Source organism: Canis lupus, chromosome 37 (genome assembly GCF_048164855.1).
Source record: "Canis lupus baileyi chromosome 37, mCanLup2.hap1, whole genome shotgun sequence".
Classification (NCBI taxonomy): Eukaryota; Metazoa; Chordata; class Mammalia; order Carnivora; family Canidae; genus Canis; species Canis lupus.
The window spans coordinates 19,879,938-19,904,859 of NC_132874.1; the positions used below are offsets into that span (position 1 = coordinate 19,879,938).

Below are 24,922 nucleotides of genomic sequence, written 5' to 3' on the forward strand. Positions count from 1 at the left end.
TAAATGTATTCTGGCTATGTTGCTCTGTTATTTCCTGGTTTCTGCCTTTCAAATCTTGTTACTAGAGGACAGCACAGGGAGGCCCCCATGTCAGGACATTATTTCAAATAATAGCAGGTCCACCCTGTTCCAGCGCCTTTGGTGGCATTTCCTTGGGAATTGATCCACACGCCAAGGTCAGATACATGATCTGGTTTCTTGTTTTATCTTGGATATGCAGATGGTGTATTCAAACTGCTTAAACATGGCTCTTGATATGGAACATAACAAAAATGGAATGAGCATCATCATCATGGGACATCGACTGTAATATAAGAAGCCAAGAACTGCAACACTCTGCAGCTGCCTGGGAACCTTAATGATTATGTTCTTGAGTGAGAAGATGTGTTTGTGTTGCCAAATTTAAAGCTCTGGGTCCCTTACTTAGGTGCTTCTGTGAAACTCACATGGAAATTCATTATTGACGGAAAAGGGGTGTGAACCTGCACTGCCGCCTTGATGTCTGAATCACACTCCCCTGGAATAGCCTGAGGTTGGCTTCCGTCACAGTAGGAGGCAATGGTTTTTGAGCCATAATAGAAATCTTACCCCGTAAAGAGATAAATGGTAATGAAGATGAACTTAGATCCAAAAGACCTGGACCAATGTCTCACACACATACAAAAATAATTTGGAGCTGTTCTGCTTGAACTTCTGCATCTTAGGGATAGATCAACAATGAATCCTAAATACACAGTTTTGCTGTGTGCTATGCATGGCATCCCATAGTGTAGTATCTTACCTTGAAGATGAGAGGAACTTGAATCTGTCTCCTAGCTGACAGAGAGTGCATCTTAGTGGCTTGAGAATGGGAATTCATTCTTAGCTTCTTATTCATTTTATTGTGTACCTGTCATACGGCAGGAAGAGGGCCTGATCTTGAGGATACAAAGCAAATCAGAAAATGCTTCTGCTCTCATCTGAATGATAACACTTCCAGCATCTAATTATAATACTACAAGACCAAATAGCCTCAATAAAAGATACATGTATACTCTAAATCTCTTACTCTACAGTCAATGCATGGTCATCATTTTGTGGTCTTCTGTGTGCAAACCACATCTCCTATGGACACACTCCATACTACCTGGCCTGGTCCCTCTTCATTTAAAACTCAGGCTTACTGGTAGTGTTGCCATTCATTCTTTCAATAGTATTTATTAGCTGTTTAATATGTGCTGGACACTGTTAGCTGCTATGGGACTAGGGTGGAGCAGGAAGCTTTTGACCTGGTCAGTTTACCCAGTGCCCTACTATTGTTGAATAGTGACCAAATTGCCAGGGCTTCCCCAAGTCTAGAAGTATCTAAAGAACTTGCCTGTTCTATTTGGTATGGGTAATTATTTAACTTTCTGTTACTAATGTGGAGTCAACCCATATGGGATAGAAAGGTAGAAAAAAATAGATTGTTTCCTTTCTTCTTCTTTTTTTTTAATGGAAAATTAGACTTCAGAGCATGCATCTCCACTATACTGCAAGGGTGGGGATTTGCATTTCACTACAGGTAAACCTCTTCCCAGGGAAGGAGCCCACAGAAGGCTTCACACTCCTTAGTTTAGGAAGTTGGGAACCATGGCAGTGTTCGGTAACACTGAGACACAAGCAGGATGCGCCTCATATTTCATTTCTGCATTTCCTGCAAATCTGTTTTCTGACATGAAACAAGAACCAGGCCATGATGTACAGGTGGTTTATCTGGTTGTCTGTGGCTATGAAGATGAACTCTGGGATTGTTTTTTAAATGCTGGGCACATTGGAGAGGAATTTACTCCTGCTTCTGGAAGTCATGATCTAGGTATGGCTTAAAATAAAAAGCTGAGGAGTTTGTCCCTGGTGTCTGGTGCTGTGGAATATGAAGTATTAGTGAGTAGTGGCTCACTGACTGGCTGAGAAGTGACATCTGACATCAGCCCTCTCTTTGTTCATTTATAGAACTTGATTTGAACCCAAAGTATCAGGAGGTTCTAAGATATATATGAATCATTGACTCTGTCTCCTGTCTTGTGGATGACCAGGACTTCAGGTATTAATATCCCCATTTTGTGATTGAAGAGGCTGAGAGGGAGGGCAGCAAAGTGACTGAGTCTCCAGACTCAGCCTGCTGTGGCTCCGTCCTGACACTGTGTGAGAGATAAATACACAGCGAGGAAGGTCAACTACTAAAAGAAGGAAAGAGAGCTTTGGACAGAGGCAAAATGAGTGCAAACGCATGCACCAAGACCCTGCTCCTCTTATGTCTCAGGTCGATAGCAAGGGGGGACAAACTCTTCAGCTTTGCAGGGCTTGCTGGGTAGGCTCACTTGCAAGGATTGCTTGCTAGGATTGCCTAGGTCACTGTTAATCGGCAAAGAGGCGGCTGTTTCCCAACCTAAAGGACACTGGTAAAGCACAGATGACAAAGCAGGGCGTTAGAAGGTTTTTGTAGGAATTAAGAAACACAATTCATGAAGCATCTAGACCAGCGGTAGCTACATGGTAGATATTCAATCATTGGAGGGGAAAAAAGGTGGATTCTGTTAGGAGGGCAATGTTGACTATACTTTTTGTGACCATACAAAATGAAACCAACTTCTATTTAAAATTTTCTTTTTCATGTTAAGAGCACTCGAGGTTTAAAATAATTTAGTAAAGTTCAATAGATATTTCTGAAATAAAACCTAGGTGTCAGCTAGGACCTCTCAGCCCTTGAGATATTAATAGGATTGCATTGAACACGGTTAGCCGTTGGGTTCTCAAACTTGCTTGCACATTGGAATCCCCTGAGGAGCTCTGTAAAAATGCCGATGCCTGGTTCCCGCCCTAGACATTCTGGAAACCGCCTGGGCATCACGAGTCTTATATACTCCTCAGGTGAGTCTATTGTCCAGCCTCGTTTGAAAACCAATGTCATAAGTCACACCAAGTTTTGTGCTCATTCCCTGAGCTTAGGATCACATGGGTGAGCTTCTTGATCTACAATGTATCACTTCAGGCTGAAAATTTAACCTCTTCATGGATTTCCTAAGAAAATTTCCTAAGAAATTTTACAGATTTTGTGAAAATAGCAGGAGGAGGGTTTCACCATATTCCTGGCTTCCTCCCTACTTCCCTCCCTGTCTTCATCTCTCTAACTTCTTTCTCTAGAGAAACAACAAAATATTTCCCATTATCTCAGTCCTGATGTCTTGGAAGCACAGCAGGCACCCCCGGGCCTCAGCAGCTACCCCAGTGACTTGTAAAGGAATTCTTTCAAGAAAGGCAGGGCTCTGCTCAGTTAGAATTCTTGGAATAGCCCCTAAGAGAATTTTTTCTATTTTAATTCAGGAACATCAACTCAAGGCCAAGCACTAACCAAGGCATGGAAAGGCTTGAGAGTTCAGGGACTAAGAGGATAGAGCTAAAAAGGTGGACATGGAGGGCTGTTGGGGAAAGAGGGAGTGTAAGGTGGAGGGCACATGAGGGGAAGTGGGAAGCGTGGGTTGGGAGAAGCCTGGCCATCAGGACAGGTGGGCCACCTGCTGGGGCTCAAACCTCTGCACTGGGGTGGGAGCAATCATTCGTGGGTAGGGATCCAAGCGATCCCCAAAATTAAAAAACAAAAACCAGACTGTGATGTGAATTAAAGACTTTCTGGCCTTAATTAAGGAAATGATTAAGAGATCAGCTGTGTCTTTTGTGGCCTAATTGGCATTACTCTCTTCTGCCCTCTGTGTCCATAGAGGTAACCAAGGTTCACGGTCAGCCTCTGAAGCTTTGAATGTCACTCTGGGCAGAGTGTGTCACATTGTGCAGGTTTGGTGTCTCTCCATAAACCTCCGTGACCTTTGGGGGTGGAATGTCAACTCCTCCACTTACATTTTACTGAGCACTTTTTTTCTCCTTAAGAGGCTGCCTGTGTTTCGGGACACAGGCACAAATGCAGGCTACACAGAAAGCACAGCTTTTTCATTTTCAGAAGAGACATAGTATTTAAGTTATAAACTCTCCAGACAATATCTCCATAAGAATTTGAGAACACAACAACACAACCCAAACACACAGTCCCTTTGCTATTTCTGAATTCCCCACTCCGACAACATCGTGTTCATCTGATTGCACTATGTAATAGGTACTGGATAATTGTTTGTTGAGTGAATAAAAGAATGTTGATACACAATCAGACAGAGGGAAGAAGGGATAGAAGTGATTTTGGAAATGGTTCACCTGCTCCTTTACATCTTCAAGTGTTTTGCTAACACATTTCCCTTTTAATAAGCCTCAATCTCAGTTCATCCTCTCTTAATGTAAGGACATAAAAATCACTTTCCCCCCTTAGTTCTCAGTACTTGAACTGGGGTATAAATATTACTCCAGTGAGACTGTGTTCAGGGCACATACTTGAAGTCAGAGCAGCCTGTAGAACCTGCTAGCAATTGGACTTTTCTTATTTTTGGTGGATGCCCAGAGAACAGAGTTAGACATGCTACTTCAACAGGGGGATATGAAACCTAATAGTAGTCATCTATTGATCCAATCACAAACATGTTTGGGGTTTCTACCATGGGCCGAGCACTGGGCAAGAAGGGGGATACAAAGACAAGTTAGTTTAAGGTATAAACCCAACTTTTAAAATTTTTTTTAAAAAAGATTTTATTGATTTATTCATGAGAGACACAGAGAGAGACAGAGAAAGGTAGAGACACCGGCAGAGGGAGAAGCAGGCTCCATGCAGGGAGCCTGATGAGGGACTCGATTCCGGGACTCCAGGATCACCCCCTGAGCTGAAGGTGGTGCTAAACCACTGAGCCACCCGGGCTGCCCCAAAACCCCCAACTTTTTAGAACACAGAGTATAGAAGGAGAAAGGAAAGGTAAATAGACAATCTCCACACAGCATAGCTAGAAGGTGCAATGAAGAACAAGGGAGGTGTGTGTAATCCAGCATGGGTGGTCAAGGATGGCCATGAAGTGGGGATGATGTCAGAGCTGAGACTCGCTAGCCATAGAATCTGAAGGCGAGTGTCATCAGTGGTCCCCTCTGTAGCTCTGACCACACGAGGTGCTGTTCGAAGCACTATATGTGTGTCAGCTTGAATCCTTGCAAAGGATTCAGAGGCTTATAATCTCCATGTTAGAGTCTAGGGGACTGAGGTGAGGATTCAAGGAAAGTGTCCAGGGTCACACATCTGGAAGGGGCTGGAGTATGATCCCAGGTAGATTATCCGTTTGTGGGTACTCTTTTCCAAGAAACTCGGACTAGAGAGAATGACATATATAGAAACTGAAGTCCCAAAGAGCATGTGATTTCTGGGAACGTCACATCTGCCAGCAAAGCCCTTCGTGTAATCAAGCCTGTTCTGCATTTGTTCCCTGTTCACCTTGAATATTATAAATGCAGCCTGATCCGGGGCACCTGGGTGGCTCTGTCAGTTAAGCATCTGACTTTTGGTTTCCACTCCGGTCATGATCTCGCGGTTGTGGGATAGAGCCCCACATCGGGGTCCTCATTCAGTGGGGAGTCTGCTTGTCTCTCTCCCTCTTCTCCTCTCCCTGTTCTCTCAAATAAATAAATAAATAAATAAATAAATAAATAAATAAATAAAATCTTTAAAAGAAGGTAAATGAAGTCTGTTCAGGTTCTTTGAAGACTTGAGGTCACAGGTGGGTGATGTTTGCACGACGCACACTCTAGATCGTAAAGAACCTAGAGTCACCTCTGGAAGGATCCTGACAAGGCCAGAAGACTTAATTTTCTTTTTTCTACTGTTTAGAATGGTACCAGAAAGATAGACTTCTGTCTTCTTCCCATATCATTCCCAAGACGGAGCCAACCTTAATGAAGCCCACGTTTCTGGGGTTGTTCGGGTTAAGAAGAGTCGCTACTGTCAGGATCCCTGGGTGGCGCAGAGGTTTGGTGCCTGCCTTTGGCCCAGGGCGCGATCCTGGAGACCCGGGATCGAATCCCACGTCAGGCTCCCGGTGCATGGAGCCTGCTTCTCCCTCTGCCTATGTCTCTGCCTCTCTCTCTCTCTCTCTCTGTGTGTGACTATCATAAATGAATAAAAATTAAAAAAAAAAAGAAGAGTCGCTACTGTCTATCACTGGCCTGTGTCTTGCAGGTAATCTCTGAGTTTTCACCCTTTCTCTGACTTTGCTGGACACTTGCCTGTCATGTGGAACTAAATGACGATGCCATGGATGTCTAGTTTGACACAAAACCGGCTTACCCTTTGCAGCCCTTAAACACCCCCCCCACATGCATACACTCCACAAAAACAAAAATCCCATCTCTGTATCACTTTGGCCTCCTAGGCTAACCGTTGTAGGGGATTCTTTGTAGACATACTAGGAATAGCTATTTCTACTTACCTCAGAATTTAAGTCAAGGTGACAGCTAGCCATCAACCCCCCTCACTGAGTTCTCTTTCCTCACCTGGAGAAGGAGTAACTTGGCCCCATTTTCAGCTTCACACTTTCTTCTGGTACCAGCTTCTCAGATGCCCTAGAGGCTGGGGCCATGGAAGCTCAACTGCGGACAGAACCCATGAAAGTGGGATGTGGGGCTTTGGGCTCAAACCTAGAGGCTGGGTCTTTTTTTTTTTTTTAACTTTTTATATTGCAATAATGATAGATTTATAAGAAGCTGCAAAGAAGAGTTAGAGAAGTCCCGTGTATCCTTCACCTGCTTCCCCTCACGGTGGCATCTTACACAACTGGATCTCAAAGCCAAGGTGTCAGCACTCGTACAGTCTACAGACCACCCTCAGATGCAACCAGTTATTATAGGTACTCACAAGTGTATCCATGTGCACACATGTGCCTGTGGGATTCTGTGTAATTTTATCGCATGTAATCACCACCACGATCAAGATACAGAGACAGGGCAGCCCGGGGGGCTCAACGGCTTAGCACCGCCTTCAGCCCAGAGCATGATCCTGGAGTCCTGGGATCGAGTCTCGAATCGGACTTCCCACAGGGAGCCTGCTTCTCCCTCTGCCTGTGTCTCTGCCTCTCTCTGTGTCTCTCATAAATAAATAAATAAAATCTTAAAAAAAAAGATACAAAGGATCTTCCTTATGCTCCCTTTGAAAATTATCCTCCTTCCTACCCCTAGCAACCACTAATCTGTTCTCCATCAATATAATTTTGTCATCTTGAAAATGTTCTATAAATAAATATGTGTGTGTGTATATATTATATATGTATATATGTATATATATAATATAAAAGTCTGTAACCTTTTAAGATAGTATTTTTTTCATTCAGCATACTGTCCTTGAGATCTTTGAGGCCGTGGTGTGTATCAATAGCTCATTTGTGTTTATTGCGGAGCTGTACTCTGCAGTGTGGATGAACCATGGATTGTCTAACCATTCACCTGCTGAAGGACATTTGGCCAGTTTGGGGCTATTACAAATAAAGGTCTTTATGATCTTTCACATACAGGTTTTATATAGACACAGTTTTCACTTCTTTGGGATAAATAGCCAGGACTGGGATGGCCGTGTAATATGATAAATATTTAGTTTTCTAAGAAACAGACCCACTGTTTTCCAGAGTGGCTGTCCATTTTACATTCTCTCCAGCAATGTAGGCAAGTCCTCTTAAAGAAAGATTCTTGCTAGAAAAGCTTGTTTTTTAGGGTTAAAATCAGAGGAGGAGCTTATAGTCCCACAGGAGGTCAATGATCTCTATACCTCCTCAGCTTTGGAGAGTGTGACAAGACTCCCTCAGTGACAGGACAAGAATGTTCCTAGGAATGGTTCAAATACTAGGAGCCATGAGGTGCACAGGCAGCCATGGTGAATTATTGTTAATGCCTGAATGGGGTGGGTCGGGTTGGATGATTGTGGCAAGGAGCTTCCTTCCTTAGCCAGCAGCCTCCCTTCCCAGTGCTGTACACTCAGGACCCCTGAGGCAGTTTTGGCTCACACTCCATCATATGGAGGTCTGCAGAACAAGTGTTAATTCTTGAGATTTGTTTCCCTAATGCTTTCTGGTATGAGATCAACTTGATAGATTTTTTCATCCCCCTCAGGTACTGCTCTCCCCACACGTGGTAATGAATAGTCCATGCTGCCTCCAATCCCCCATCAGACCCACAAGAGAAAAAAAATCAATTTACACTTTTCCTAGGAAGCAAGCCTATCGACAGAGCTGACGCGTTGTCTTAGGTCTGTCGGGCTGCCGTAACAAACTATCACAGATCGGGTGGCTTAACCAGCAGACATTTATTTCTTACAGTTCTGGAGGCTGGATGTTCAAGACCAAGATGCTGGCTGATGCGGTTTGTGGTGAGGGTCCTCCTCCTGGTTTACGGATGGCCACCTTCTCAGTGTGTGTTGGTGTGGCAGAGAGACAGTGAGCTTGCTCTGGTCTCTTCCTATTATAATGACCCTAGTCCTATCATGGAGCACTCCCCTCACATGACCTCATCCAACCCTAAGCAACTCCCCCCAGGCCCCATCTCCTAATACCATTGCAGTTCAGGGCTTCAGCTTATGAATTTTGAGGAGACGGAAACACTCCATCTATAACATGTGTAAAGACCCTCCTCTTCACTTAGCAGGTTGACAAAGGAGCCATTCAGTGACACTGTCTGCAGATGTGACCACCTTGATTTAGAATGAAGACAATGGTACCCTCATAGAGAAGCATTTGAAGGAAGAAGAAGTGTTCAAGGAGGCTCACCGGCTCCTTCTTCATCAAAGAATAAGAGACACACTGTCTCCAGGATGTGGCATCAACTCTTCCGAAAGATACCATGGAGATTTCCTGAGATTGTAAAGTGGGTCCCGGCATTTCTACCAGAGGGTCTTGTACTGAAATCGGGGAAGCAGAATTCCCCATCCCCTAAACCAGTTCATCATTTCTTCCTGTATCCCCCACATTGTGAGACAGAGCCAGAATAGGTCTGCTGCACGCCCCAGCTCTGCAATAGAGCTCTCCCTGAGAGGGAGGAGGGAGACGTTTCTATGGGAAACTTCTCATTAGCACTTTGTCGCTTGTGTTACACAGACCACCCTGGGAATAAGACCCCATGGCATGAATAATATAGGACTACAAGCACTTACAGGTCGATGCCAGAAGAGAAGAGAACCAGCTGCCTTTGGCTTGGCAGCCCCTCTGCAGGCACAATAAACCCCCTAAGCAAAGAAAGGGCTCATTTCTCTGCTTCCCAAATCAACACAATCCTATTACTTCCCTCCTGGTTTGAGGATTAAAAATACTTTTGCTAAAAATAAAAAAAAAAGAATTATATTGGAAAATAGCAAACTGACAAGAAAGATAAGATGAGAAACCTGACTTCAGATTAATAAATGAGAACAGGGCACCTGCCGCATGCCCACGGCCTTCCTGCCTCCCACCCCCAACACTCAGGTTAAATGTGGCACATGTTGATCACTCACAGCAATGTTTTAAGTAGACCCCTGACTCAGCACTTCACCTTTCTCTTTCACGTCATTGCTGTAACCATTTGGATAGTGTTCAGCCTTTTCTTGCCATCTGCTCTTGTGTTTTCAGAAAATAACATTTGAAAACTGCTATTGTGTGGTAACATTGCTAGGCAGGACTGGTGAACCTAGAGCAATTCCAAATACCTTTGCCTGGGCTTAAACCTGCGAGATGTGGAAAGAAAAGTCCTAAGCTGGGAAACCTTTTCTGACACAAAGAGAAATAAATAATAGGTGCTGCCAACAGCTTGTAATTATAAAAAATTGGAAGCAACCAAAATATTAATCAAAAAGAGAATGGATACAACTGTAGCCTATACAAATAATTATATACTCTGCAGCTGTGAAAATGAATTAACCAAAGCTACACATGCTAGCTATGGTCTGGAATAATGTCATGCATTGGTCCCCAAAGAAATTATTCGGGCAACTCGTTTATTAATTCCAATAATTTTAGATTAGGTTTTTCTGCATGGCCAGTCCTATTGTATGCATATAATAACATTTTTGTTTTTTCCTTTTAGGTCCTTAAATATTTTATTTTCCTTGTCTGATGCTGCTGGTTGGGGCCTTCAGTGCAATGCTGAATAGAAGTGGGGATGGTAGGCTTGCTTGTCTCCTTGGTTTTAAAGGAAATGTTTTCAGTGTTTCACCATTAAATGTGATGTTCGCTGTGGGTCTATATTTTAAGGTATGTTTTAGGTCCATGTTTTATTCATTTATTTTAAGTAGCCTCCATGCCCAGCATGGAGTCCAACATGGAGCTTGAACTCAGAACCCTCAGATCCAGACCTGAGCTGAGATCAAGAGTCAGACATTTAACTGACTGAGCCATCCAGGTGCTCTGAGAGAGAAGCTGATTTTTAAAGTTGAGACTGGTATTCCTTTTTTTATTTTTTTAAAAAAAATCAGTTTACCTTAGTCAATTCATATAAAATAGAGTCTTTGATGCATTTATAATTATTTCTCATTTATATTTGGGTTTTCTTTCCTTAATGTCCTGATCTTTCTATGCTCCTTTCCCCCCTTCTTCCCAACATTCCTTTGAATTGATTCAAGTATTTAAATGTTTTTTTTTTTTTCCTTTTCCTAATTTGAAAGTGATATACTATATTGCTTGGTTTTTAAATAGTGACCTTTAAATTTCTAACATGAAAATTTTACTTAATAAAGCTTAAAATGAAACATTATCTTTTTTTTCTTTTTTACTTTTTCTCTTAGCATTCATTCATTCATTATTGTGGTTAAAAACACATGGCCTTAGATTTATTATATTTTTTTTAGATTTATTATATTAATCTTTTTGAAGCATACAGTTCAGTTAAGTCTATTCGCACTGTTGTATAACCAGACGGCAACAGAACTTTTTCATTTTGCAAAAGTAAACATGATTTTAATCTTCTCCCTGAGAAATTCGAGGACAAGGACATTAGAATGCTTTCTGCCCCATCCCCAGCTCCTTCCTTCCTGTGCTATTATTATCCTGGAGTATGTGCTGAATTATTGTTTTGTGGTAGGCAGCCTCCAATGCCACCTCCAGTGGTCTCTGCTCCTAATTCACGCCATTATGTGAGGCTTTCCCCTGAGACTCAACAACTTGCTTCTCAGCAGTAGAGTATGGCGAATGTGTTGGGATGTTGCTTCTGAAATTAGGCTACAAAACAAACAAACAAACAAACAAAAAACCAAAACACCCAACAACCCCCACCCCCACCCCCAAAAAAGAACAAAAAAACACCTTTCTTGTCCTCTTTTACTCTATTGCATAGAGTCTTTGCTCTTTGGGAGCTTGGCGTCATGATCTGAGCATCCCAAAGAACCGATGCTTCCAGCCAACAGCTACTGTGGACCTGAATCCTGCTAACAACCATGTGAGTGAGCGTGGAGTGACCTTTCTGGGACCTGACTCTAGCCACATACTCGTAGGAGTTTGGGAGCAGATCTTTTCTCAGTCAAACCTCGAGGTGGTTGCAGCCCAGACCAAAACCTTGTTCAGCCTTTCAAGAGACCCCTATGTCAGGGACACCCAACTAAGCCACACCTGAACCCCTGCAGAGAAAACCCATGAGCTAGTAATGTTTGTTGTTTGAAGCTGCTAAGTGTTAATTTGTTATGCAACAGTGGAAAACAAATACATTCCCTTTGCAAATTGGACATGATCATCATCCTTACATTCATTGCTTATTCAAATTTACTAATTCTTTGCTTGCCATTCCATCTTGCATGTCAGAACTTAACTTCTGAGATATCATTTTATTTCCTTCTGAAGTATCCCTTAGAAAGGTTCTTTACTGAGACTCTTTTGGGGGCAAACTCTAGATTTTGTTTGTTCAAAAAAATCTATAATTTAATTTCTAGGCTTATAGTTTCCTGGGTCTTGAAGATAATATATATTTTGGCCCCAAACCTATAGGCCCTCTGGTCTGCAGCTACTAGTTCTCAGGGAAAATTTATTTCTCCAGAGGCCAGGTAAGTTAGATAAGTTTTCTTGTCTTCTGCTTTTTCCTGAAATTCTTCTTACTCACTTTTTTTAAATTGTGGATTTAACTTTTTGAAGGACCAAGCTTCATGGAGGGGTCAATTTCCCATCTTGTACAGCACAGGACTATGCTGCCAGACGCCCACACAGCCACGGAAGCCTGAGTTCTGGTTCCTGGAGACGGACAAATTTTCTGAGGGCGGACATAGCTTCAGTGCTGGTTTTCCTCTGCATTTGGGCTTTCTCTTTGTTTTCATTCCTGGAGACTTCCTACATGTTCTTGCAAGACCAGCTATGCATTAAAAAATCAGAGCATTTGATACTCACTAGCAAGCCTGTGCTTTGTTCAACCGCTGGTTCAAATAAACTAAGAACCATTGACAATTTTTCTTCAAGTCTTTCCTCCTCCCCTCCCCTTCCCTCTCCCTCTCCCTCCTCCTCCTCTTCGTCCTCCTTCTTCTTTCTTTCTTTCTTTCTTTCTTTCTTTCTTTCTTTCTTTCTTTCTTTCTTTCTTTCTTTCTTCTTCTTCTTCTTCTTCTTCTTCTTCTTCTTCTTCTTCTTCTTCTTCTTCTTCTTCTTTCTTCTTTCTATGAACACACTCATAAGAACCGCTCTTTAGTTAAAAACAAAGCCAAGTGTGAGGCAGAAAAGCTATTGTTCACCCTGGAAAAATTATCTTCCTGCCTACTCTCCTTACTACTTGGATCCCAAACAGCTCAGTGGAGGTCAGTGGAGGCTAGAAATGAGACTCTCTGGGGGAAGTGAAGGCTCCTAGGACATCTCTTTTGGAATAGCCTTTACTCATGATTCAGACCCAAACCAGCTGACTCCAATGGAATGGGGGCAGAAGGATTTGGGCAGTTAGGCATTTGCCTGATGGCTGAAGTCGGCTGCACTTAGCAAGCTTTTCTATATATGGGTAAAGACTTGGAAGAAGCAGGAAGCTGGCATCAGGGTTTAGGGCTTTGGGGGCCCAAGTCATCTATAATAGTTTAATTAGATGTCACCCTGTCCCGTTATTAGTTTACTAACTGTTGTTAGATTCCTTATGAGGTTCATACCACAGAACAAGGCAGCCCTATTTTAAGCATGCTCTTGCTTTCACTGTTTCATAAAACCATGTCATTTCTATGTAGGATCTGCAATCAGAGTACATTTATAGAGCTGTTGGTCTTAGTATTATAAGTGAGCCATCATAGGTCATAGGTCTTCTGTATATACAAGGGCTCTTGTCTTATAGGATCCCGGGTAAGAAAGGGTGTGGAAAAATTGCCTTAAGAGAAGGGCTGCATAGGAAGAGAATCTTTTGCACTTTGGGGATATAGGTAGGAATCTATAGGAAAGGAGGAAAGGGAGGTCTGATCTTGCTGTATGTGATATCTTTGACTTGAAATTGGGTGAGTTCACCCATCATGGCCTTTATGCTGCAAGAGGAAGCAGAGCTGACCTGGGAGGTCCTGTTGGGTTCAGTGGCCATGAAGCTCTGTGGCCATGGTTAGGATGCATTGCCTCTCTAGTTCAAGTTATTCCAAACAAAGAGACAGTTGCACTGAAGCCCTGAGGTTCTGTCTGGCCAGGATATTTCCCAAATCTGTAAGAGGCCCCCACTCTACCCTGAGCCTGTGGACAAAGAGTGGCAAAGTGCTGACCTCTCTCTATGTGCCTGCAAATGCCAGGCTTGTGGAGAGATAGTTGGTCACATGACATCCACAACCACAGTAGATGCCATAAGGCAGACTATTAGAAACTGATCCGTGGCCTCACAGAGGAGTAGAGCCACTCCAGGAACCTCATCCTGTATGTCCCTCTCTTATATTTGTAGCTGTCCCACCACTTCAAACTGTGATTAGCTACCCTGGCCACAGAACTGTAAACAGCAAGGAAGTGCTACTGTGGCCTGTCCTGTTTGTCCTTGAGGAGGGGGTAGGGTGGGAGGACTTGCTTTCTGCTGGTTGGGGAAATGCAATTAGCAATACTAGATGGTTTCCATGAAGAGGCAGAAAGACAGTGAGTGTTGTTTTGAGCAGTTGAAGACCTTGTCTCTCATGACTCTGTCTTTGAGAATTACTTAGCAAGCATGTCTGGGAGCTGCAGCACTAACAATGGCGGGAAGGAAGTCGGGTCACATCCCAAGCACTAGATGAGCACGTAGCCTCATTCTTAGTTCTTTGGAGATTCAGTGTTTCCACCCATATGGATAAACCAGAGAAAACAATGCACTTTTCTCTACCTTTGGAAGTAGGTAAGAATAAGGACCAGGAGTTGTGACTGAACCAGAAAAAAAAAAAAAAAATGAAACAGGACTGATGAGCTCAAGGGGCCTCATATAAAATTTGGATAGAAAGCTGGACGACAATCAAATCAGCACCAGATACAAAATCAGCACAGAAGATACAAGTAGAAGGGCAATTCAGTCCTATGTTCTAAGCTGGTGAGTCAGCTAAACATTGTGCAGATGAGTCTCAACTGTGCAAACCAAATCCATCATTTCCTCTAAACAACCCCTCTAATTATATATTTGGCATTAACATGGGTGGTGTAAGTTTCCTGCAAGGCTGACAGACTAGGTTAATGTATAATAATGCTAGGACAGTGAGAACATTCCAATGACCCTGGGAAACACACATCATTCGAGGGAAAGGCACCAGGATACAGGGAACTTTGTGCAAGGAAGGGGCTTAAGGATGTAGTAGGTCAAGTTTAAGTAAAGAGGGCTTGCTGCCCAGACATCAATCCCAGAATCAATGGATTGGTAACTTGGAACCTGTGTCCTTGGCTAGTCTGAGGGGATATCTTTGGTCTGGGGCATCCTAGACACCTAGGAAAATAGATGTATTAAGTATGACTATAACCCCAGGAAGATAAAAGAATGCAGGAAAGAGTAAATAGCAATGTAACCATGTTAAAGACATAAATGTAAACCCATGTTACCAATATTTTGAAAGATACTGTAGTTTAAGAAAAAAGGATAGTCAGTAGAATAATCATTGTGATAATTCATGTCTGCTTTGCCTGCTTTTGCAGATTTTAAAGCATTTAAGGAAATCTGTTTTAGGTTAAATGCTCAAGATAATCCGATTAATAAAAGTGTGACCAATGTATGTATGTGTGCAATAAAATTAATTTGTTCAATTTACAAAATTTTGACTTAATTGTATAAGTAGTATTTAATGGCTCAAAGGGATTTTATAATATGGTATAGGAAGATTAAATTGAGCACTAAGGTATATGGAGGACCCTTGAGTAGGAAAGATCGCAGCTATGGGGAAAGATTCTTGTGGCTAATAAGCAGAGGGAACGCTAATCATTCTGTTCTGGATTTCTCACTGGGGCTGGCTCAGTGCCCACCTGGCCATAAGGGGACATGTCAGGCTTCAAATAAGGAGCCCATTGGCAGCGCTTCTTCGACTGTAAATTGTGCTTCGCAGCAGCATTTTCTGGGCTGAGGATCTTTTCTTTCTCCTGCTAGCCATTGGACTGGTTACCACACACTTCTGTCCTGAAGGCAGAGAGCCATGGAGGGAAGTGGTACAGAATTTCAAGAAGGGACACACAATGACGCCTTCTTGGATCTCACGAGGAAGCTGGCAGATGCGACTTGCACATTGTCCACTGCACATGAGTCATCCATCGGCTGCACCCAGATGGATGATCAAAGCGCTGTTTCTGGTGGACCCCAGACCACCTCTTCCGATGCTCACTTGGCTCCTCTAGGGTTTCAGAACAAAGCTACTGGATCAGGGGCCCGGAGTATTACTTTACAAAACATCCCATAAAGAATGAACACCAACTCACACCACACACAGTTCCTGCGCGGGTCACCCTTTTCTTTCCATTAAAATGCCAGCCCTGTTTGAGTTATGGAAGGGAGCACCTGCCTCTCCATCCTCCAGCATGTGTGACCAGCGCTGCTCCTGTGTTGCGCCTTCTAGCTTGCCTTTACCCGCGTTGCAGAGGGCTTTGCCAGCTGGGTGCTCCTTCATCACCAGAAGCTTGGTGCCTGCTGGCCTCTGCCGCGTTCTCCAGCTGTACCGTTTGGGGCTGGAAGTGGGGAGGGTCTTTCACCTTCATATTCCTTGGCCCAGAGCAAACAAGCTGCTTTGGTCCCCCGTGCTCCCTCTTCTGCCATCCAGAGTCTGAAGCCTTGCCCGGGACCCCACACTGTGGGGACTTTGGGAGCTTATTGTCTGTGTTGAAGTTTGCACAAAAATAGCTGCAGAGCCGGATGACAGTCTTCCCCTACCTCTACCTCTTCAAAGATTCCACTCCAAAACGTGGGCAAAGCTGCTTCTCATGATTTTGCTTGAAGGTGGAAAGAGCAGTGAACACCCCCCAGGAAGGCACCTCCTGCCCACACAGAAGAGCCTCCAAGACTTACAGGCTCTTGGCCTTTTTCCCTTCTATGGGTCCCTATTCACTAAGGGACTCAGCATCTCTTTAAAGTACTTGGAGAATTAGTACACCTTGGGAGGTCTGGCGAGAACAACCTCACAGCAGTGGGGGAAGCTCAGGGGCTTGGTGGCAGGAGCACACCTACAAGCACTCCTCTAGCTGCTGTCCACTTTCAACTTTTTTCTGTTCGCATGTTTAAATATCTGTGTCTCAATTTTGACACTCATATATATATATATTTAAAATGTTTTATATATTTTATATATGATATATATTAAATATATATTTTTACAAATATATATTTTTAAAATCAACTTTCTGTCTTTACGTTTGAGCAAAAAGACCTCGCTATGTCTCTAACAGCTAACTGTTTAATCTTGAGGGCCCGTTTATCCCTTTGAAATGGCATTCTTGTCTCCCTGCCTATTTATCTACTTTTCTCTAATTACACAGTATTTATATTCCTATGAATCCAGGAAAATAAACTAAGAGAGAAATTGCTTTCTGTGTACAATATTTTAAAGTACTGTTAAATGACTATGTGGCGGGTGATATTTTCCATTACTATTATTATTTTTTTAATAATGTTTCTTCTTTTGTATTGTTTTATGCTCCATTTATTTCAGAATTATTAGGCTTTGAGGAAAGCAGTTCCCCCTCCCTCGCCTCCCTTTCCTCCAAGGGCGGTTTCAAAATAACTTTTCTACGAACATTTTATCAACATGCTTTGCTCTGCAGCCAGGTCATTTGCAGCTTACCCTTTATTTTGGAGGAGTTGTTGCCAGGATTGCTTTGCATTTTTAAAGTCTGATTAGTTGTCCTGTTTGACTATCTTGATGGATTATTCAGATGCATGTGACCTGATTTTGACTTTGTAATTAAAGATTTTTTTTGGAGGTCAGATAAAGTGCCTGCCCTGCTGCCAACTTCAGCACACATGCAAAACCTATTCAGAGAGATATGGACAAGACTGATTGCTGTCAAGGAGAGAAGAGCCAGTATTGATTAAGTGTGAAGCATGGTGACCAGATGCCATGGTCCCCTGACCCTGAAACCTCCCAGGTGGCTGACCCTGGTCTCTTGGAACCACCCAAAGCCCTCAACTTATTGTTGGAGATATAGGGCTCCAGCCCTCCCGAGCCCTCCCCTCCCCACTCACCAACTTCTCCACACTGAAAATTGCTATCAAATGTGGGGGAAATAGGGTTTCCCTATAAAATAAGTAAGCTAATTGCACAGGAGGGATCCAGGTGAAAAATACGCTGGTAAGAGAATGACCTTTCATTTGCTTTTTAAAAAAAAAATGATAGATGTCATTTCCAGTTCACTTTGTTGTTCACCTCATAGCCAAGTGAACTTGGTACGCATGGCTGAAAAAGTAGATGTGAGTGTTCCTTCTCTTCTATGGTTACAGGTCCCTGATGGATATTTGGGAGGCACCAAACTGGTCCAGCTCTGAATGCATGCAGAGAGGGGAGGCTGGGGTTGGGAAGATGGAACAATCCTTGAACCAGAAGGCAAATCTCTTTCTGCCTTCTCCTCCTCTTCCTCCTTCATTCCTTCTTTCTTCCCTTCCTCCTCTTCCCGTTTCTTTTGCTAGTGTAGCATTTTCACTTCTTCACCCAAAGTCTTAGTTTTTGAGCTGTTTCTTCTCCCTATCCCTACCCTATGTTTCTGGGAACAGAAGGCTTGGGTAACTCCATACTGGAATTCCACAATGTAGTTTTCGGTCACTGGGCATGGAGTCAGACACTTAGGGTTGTATCATGGCTCAGGTATGTTACCTGATAAGATAGTTAATATGCATGTGCTTCAGTTTCCACATCTGGAACATGGAGATAAACATTCTACACACCTCATAGGACTATTTATAAGGATTGAATGAGACCTTATAAACGGAGGGACATTATAAATTATAAAATGTTATGTAGAAGCAGGAGATTACTATGGAAATGATGATGCTCTCAAAGATATCTTACAAATTCCTGTACTCATGATAGTTTTGGTGTCAAGATTACAACCTGTCTACAGCTAGAATCATCCAAAAGACACAGAACTGGCTGCTCTGATCCAGTGAAAAGCTCGAGAGATTCTTTCCTAAACCTTGACCAGGGAAGCAGGAACCTTTTTTATAAAGAGGCAAATAGTTAGTATTTCAGGATCTGTGGCCATATAGTCACTATTGAACTAATTATGGGAAAAGCCATAAACAATACAGAAACAAATGAGTGTGGCCTTGTTCCAATAAGACTTCATAGAATACAGAAATCTGCATTTCCTATAATTTTTACATGTCACAAATATAATTTTTCTTTTGAATCTTCTAGCCATCTAACTGTAAAAACCATTCTTAGCTCATGGGCCATATAAAATGAGGCCGCATGTGGGATTTGGCCTGTGGGCTTCATTTGCCAATGCCTGTCCTAGACTACTCCCCAGAGCCACTGGTAAGGGCAGATTGACTATATCAGAGATATCAAAAGGGAGACATGAAGTCATTTAGGCATGTGGCATTGGTCTTTTATTTTTTATGTCCCTCTTCTACTCCTGGTTGATGTCAAAGCATGTGAAACATATCAAAGTATGTTAAATGACAACAGTGAGATTCACACAAGGCTCTTGTCAAAAATATAACCTAGATCTCTGCTTTCTATTCCTTATAAAAAAAAAAAGAAAACAAAAACAAAACAGCAAATGGTAACAACATTACTCATGGATGGCTGCCTGGAGTACATGTGACTCATTCAGTCTTATAGACAATGTAACTTTCCCTTGAGCTATCCAGACCTGCAAGTGCTCCATTCATAGAAGTTTTTGTTGCAGCCCTTTGCAAAACTGACCTTGAGCTGCATTTTGGTGGTGAAACCTTGCTCCTTGTTTCCATGATAAACTATGGATGGGAGTCACATCTCTCCAGGGAGAAATTCCTTTCAAGGCTCATCCCAATATTAAGAAAGACTAGACATCCAAAAAATTGATTTTATTTTGCAAGCAATGTAATTTCCTTGTTTGATTTGGCTTCAAGGAAGCTCAGAGTCAACTATATCTCTATTGACTAGAAAACACCTTGCAAGTCCTCAGCAGTAAAGATTTATTTATTTATTTATTTATTTATTTATTTATTTATTTATTTTATTTTATTTTTTTTAGTAAAGATTTATATACTAAGTATGTACTAAATATTTTTCATACAGTCCTTTTCACTTAGTGCTGGGAGGTAGGTAAAATTATTATTCCTATTATAGTGGGCTGAATAATGGCTCGCAAAGATATTCATATCCTGATCCCCAGAACCTGCAAATGTCACCTTTTATAGCAAGAGGGAATTTGCAGATGGGATTAAGTTAAGGATCTTGAGATGGAGAGATTATCCTAATTTTAGTGTCCTCATCAGAGGGAGGCAGAAGGAGAGTAGACACAGAAGAAACCAACGTGATAACAAGATGTTGAAACAAGATGCTACGCTGCTGGCCTTGAAGATGAAGGAAGGGGCCATGAGCCAAGCAATGCAGCTGGAGAAGCTGGAGAAAGCTAGAAGAGAGATTCTCTCCTAGAGTTCCCAAGGGAGCATGGCCCTTCACTAAGTGAAGTTGACTTTGGATGTCTGACCTCCAGAACATTAAAAGAATACACATGTGTCATTTTAAGCCACCAAGTGGTAGCCATTAGTGCATCCATAGGAAACTCATATGCCCACTTTGCAATCAAGGGTAGGAGACAGAGAATATTGTCCAAGGGCTGGAATGAGGTTTGTTGACCTCAGACCCCCAGATCTTATTTCTCACACTGGCTCTTCTGTTGTACGTGTCCTGATCTCTCCTGGATTTATTATTCCCCTCCCTCCATTCACCTTGCTTTCCTACTACCTCCTCCATCCTCCAATCCTGTGGACCTTTGTAATCCACCCTGTGAGCTGGTGTGATAGAGGCAGCATATAAAGTTGGACATTTGTGTCATGTGAAGGGTTGAGGTCTCTGGGCTTTTGCTAGCCCTGGGAATTGTCCTACGATTTAACAAAAGAAAGGCCCCAGGCTGCTTTTGTTCCCCCTTCTGCTTTTGTAAAGACTGTTACTCTTTCCTTTACTGTAGCACTAACAGTTGGACAGAGCAGGACTTCTGCTTTTTTCAGAAAATTGTGCTCACTTCCTGGTCCATATTCAGAGCCCAGCAACTGCTTGTGAGTTTCTTTCTTTCTTTCTTTCTCCTCCAGGATTTTTGTTTTATTTAGAACAGTGTCTGGTCTAAGAGCTCCCCTTCCCACTAAAATTATAAAACAACACAAGAAGGAAAAAATGAAGCACTAAACCCAGGACACAGAAGATCCTTTATTTTTGTCAGACGATGCCCCCATATCTGGGCACATGTTGGGATTCTAGAAGTTCCTGACATGCACTAAATAAATCCGAACACCAGGTCGGATAGAGGGTCTCAACACATGGCCTTTGTTCTATGTTATCAATGAGAAAGCCTTGGAGGTTGAAGGGGAGCTGGCCTACTGTGAACCCACCACCTACACCACACCTAAATATGGGGAGGAGTATGTGACCATTCAGTCCCTGATCACTCAATGGCTCTCAAAAGATGAGACAGGACTCACCTTTGGAGAAGGACCCACCCACTGCTTTCTTTTCTGCTGACCCCAAGGTAAAACCAAAGATTCTTTCTGATGTTGTGACTGTTGGTCTGATGCTATTTTGACCTGCCATCGTTTCTTTCCTGGATTATTGATTCTATAGGCTACAAACCCTGGCTATGGCCTCAAACAGCTTTCAAATCTAATACCCATGCTTCCACCCATTCCTTGGGAGAATCTCTTCGCATGCAATCTCCTCATTGCCAAAGGCATGCAGCCTAACCTTGTTTCTTACTGTATTAATTAGGGTTCTCCAGAAAAACAGAACCAGTGGAAATACATATGTTAGAAAAATATATATATAATAAAAAAAAGATTTATCATAAATATTGACTCACATGATTATGAAGGCTGAGAAGCCCTATGATCTGCCATTTGCAAACTGGAGACCCAGGAAGGCTGGTGGTACAATCTGAGGATATGAGAGAGCCAGAAGCCCTGGAGTACTCTAAGCAGGAGGTCAAAGTCCATGCTTACAGTCAGGCTGAGAGAGTGAATCCTTTTGTCCACCACCTTTTTGTTCTGTTCAGGCCCTCAACAGACTGGATGGTGACCACCCACACTGGGGAGGGTGACCTGCTTTTACTCAGGCCACTGAATTCAATATAATCTCTAGAAACACCCTCACTGTCACACCCAGAAAGTGTCTAACCAGCTATCTGAGCATCCTGTGGCCCAAAGGGACACATAAGTTCACCATCACCCTGAGCTCTCCTCACATTTCCTGCCTCATCTCTCATCCATTTCTTGTGTTCTAGCCTTTCTGCATTGCCCTGAACCCTATGTAGGCTCGTGTGTCCCATTCTCTGTGCTGGTGGTATCCTCCCCACTCCTCACCTCTATCCACCTGCCTGCTGACAAAACTCCAGATAGCAGCAGATTAAAGCACAGGATCTGGAGTCAGCTGGGCCTTGTGATCAAGTCATTTCAATTCCACAGATATTTACTCCATACCTTCTTTGCACTCCCAGGATATAATTCTGCTACTATTACCTGTGTGACCTCAGAAGAGTCGTCTGATATCTCTAACTCCCATTTAGATATCCATAAAGTAATAATGCATAGGAAGTACTTAGCATGGCACCTGGCATATATAAACCTTCCATGGACTTAGCATTAGGTGTTATAATTACCATTTCTATCATTCTTTTTTAAAGATTATTTATTTATTTATTTATTTATTTATTTATTTATTTATTTATTTATGAGAGACAGAGAAGAGAGAGAGGCAGAGGGAGAAGCATTCTTCTTGCAGGGAGCCCGACTGGGACTCGATCTTAGGACCCTGGGATCACACCCTGAGCCAAAGTCAGACACTCAACCACTGAGCCACCCAGGTGTCCCACCATTTTTATCATTCTTTGAGGTCGAGGTCAACCTTATGACCCTTCCCTTGGTAGGTTCAGACCCCAACCTCACCCTTTCCAACCACCATGAGCACTGGTGCATGACATGTGGCTCTATTTCAGCCCTTCACTGAGTATTTACCTTGTTCAATTGTCTGATCCTCCCACTACTCTTCGATGAGAACTGTGTCTCCTCTATCCTTTTTCTCTGAGTACCCAGAGCAGAGCTTGTGCAGACATTTGTTGACTCCATAGAGCAGCTACCCAGAGCGGGGAGCTAGCCCCAGAGGCAGTGATATGCTTTTGTTCTTCTCCTGATGCATCCGCTTCTCTTGCCTTTCTTGGCAGCAACTTGAAAGACTGTGCCAGGCTTGGCTGCAGGCTCCAGGCTGGTCTGGGGGAGGGACCAGCCATGGCAACCTTTTATGGGAGGATGAATTGGAAAAACAAATCCTGAGCAGTCCATTCATCTCAACTTTTGCTTCTCATCCTGCACCTACAATGCATAGATGCCAGCAGAAAGCATCCCATCCCCATGGGAAGAGCAAGAATAATGAGATCAATATCTACAGCATCTAGCCATTCATTCTCTTTTACATTAGGAAAAAAAAAAGTTTTTGTGCATTTCAATGTTCAGTGTTCCTTCTTTTTAAAAGAGTAAAATCAAGTTGGACAAATGACCCTGGAGACCAGCCTGAGCATCCCAGCCTCTCCAAGGCAACTCCTTGGGTGGCAGCTGCAGGATCATCTATCTGCTCGAGTGCAATATCTCCACTGCTCTCCAGTTTACCTTGCAGCCAATTTAAATACTTAAAGGGCATCACTTTTCCAACTTCTTCAGTCCAAAGTGCATTTTATTTTGCTTCCTGCCTATCTCCAGAATGTCACATTTCACACTGGCATGTTTCTCCATGAGGCCATCCCTCTAATCTTCATTCAAGATGTGATCCTGAAGCTGAGCCCATTTTTCCCCACGCAGGCCCCCGTTGTGGTGGACTGAAGTGTGCAAACCACTGTCCCCCCTGCCATGACCAAATTAATATATTGAAGTCCTAACTCTTAGTACCTTAGAATATGATTTTATTTGAAGATAGGGTCTTTAAAGAAGTCATTAAGGTTAAATGAAGTCCTATGGGTGGGCCCTAATCCAATAGGACTGGTGTGCTTACAAGAAGAGATCAGAACACAGCCAGGTACAGAGGACAGGCCACGTGAGGACATAGGGAGAAGACAGCTATCTACAAGCCAAGGAGAGAGGCCTCAGGAGACACCAACCCTGCCGACACCTTGATCATGGACTTCTAGCCTCTAGAACTGTGAAAAAATAAACACCTTTGTTCCCAGTCTGTGGTACTCTGCTCTAACAGCCTTTGTAGACTAATATATACCCTAAAGTGCTGGTTCAGACACTGACTATAGAAGTTGCCTGCATTCTGTTCATTAATCGCACTGTTTGTTGTAAAGATGTTGGGCCCACTGGGGTTATAACGTGGCTTATGCTCTTTGGTTATGTCTGGCCCTAGAAACAACCCTGGCATTGACAGTCACAAAGTAAGTGCTGAATTAAAGAGCAATGTCGCCCTAAGAGTGTCATAGGAAGGACGGGAAGCTTCTCTCCTGACATACGTGATCTTTTTGCTCAATTTGCAAACTCAGTAACCTGGAAAGGCAGCCCAGGTGTACAGTTTAGGGAGGTGGTGACTTTTGGAAGCACCTTTCCTTAATTGGGAGCTAACGAAGTGTCATGATTTGGTAGATTCCCTGGTCATTTTGGGGGCTTTCTGACTGCAGTATTAGTGAATTGCTCCATTTAGACTCAATGTCTTTTTCGTGTCCTCTTTATGGCTCTCTTCAGACTCCTTCTCACTCTCCACCCTGTACCCCTACTTCTCCCGAGGGTTCTCAATGACCATGCAGACCCACAGCAAGTGGAGAAAGTGTTTGGCTCCTGGTCCTCTCACCAGTTCCTCACCCCAACTAAACGCTTCAGCCCCCATCCGTGGCCTTCATTTCCCCATAAACACAAATGACCACATTTTGAAAAACCTTACCACAACTCTGGTAGAACACTTCCAAGTTCCCTTCCCGGCAGACCGTGTGTGTGGGCCAGGCTTTGCTGTTGCTGCTGCTGCTGGGAGAAACCAGAGTCCAGATGAGGAGGGCCACCGTGAAACCCTTCATGGCCAGGCCTAGTGTGTGACTGACAGAAAACTAATGGGCGCGATACAACGGGCCTTCGGGGCTCCTCCTCTCCTCTGGCTACAGGGGTGAATGTTCAGTTTCACTTCTTGAATTTTATGCTCCTGAGGAACCACTGTGAGATGCAAAAGGCAGTTAGCAGAAGCATTTGAATATCGTTCCCCCAGGACCTTTGACCCTTGCATCTGCAGGGTGAGGACAGCCTATGTCTAGGGCAGGCTTGATGTTAACTTTCTGTTTTCACAGGGAGGAACCAGTAAGTGATGCAAGACCTTATGGCGTGGGCCTCCTCCAAACAGCCTCCTTAGAGCCCCCACCCCCAGGTGGAGTCGTGAACTCAGGAAAGCAAAACACCATAGGCCACCCTGTGGTTCTCATCAGCAGCTCCCCATGTCTCTGTAGGCTCCTGATGTGGGCTGTGG

The 24,922-nt window shown here is 43.2% G+C and overlaps 1 protein-coding gene across 1 annotated transcript in view; it reads right to left on the reverse strand.

The window, feature by feature from the left end:
- LY86 (lymphocyte antigen 86) overlaps positions 1-24,584 on the reverse strand; it is a 59,451-nt gene extending 34,867 nt beyond the window's left edge. Inside the window, exon 1 of the mRNA XM_072813630.1 lies at positions 24,353-24,584. Coding sequence (XP_072669731.1) covers positions 24,353-24,482 — 130 coding nt within the window. The 5' untranslated portion in view covers positions 24,483-24,584. The remainder of the gene's footprint in view (positions 1-24,352) is intronic.
- Positions 24,585-24,922: the final 338 nt, after the last annotated feature.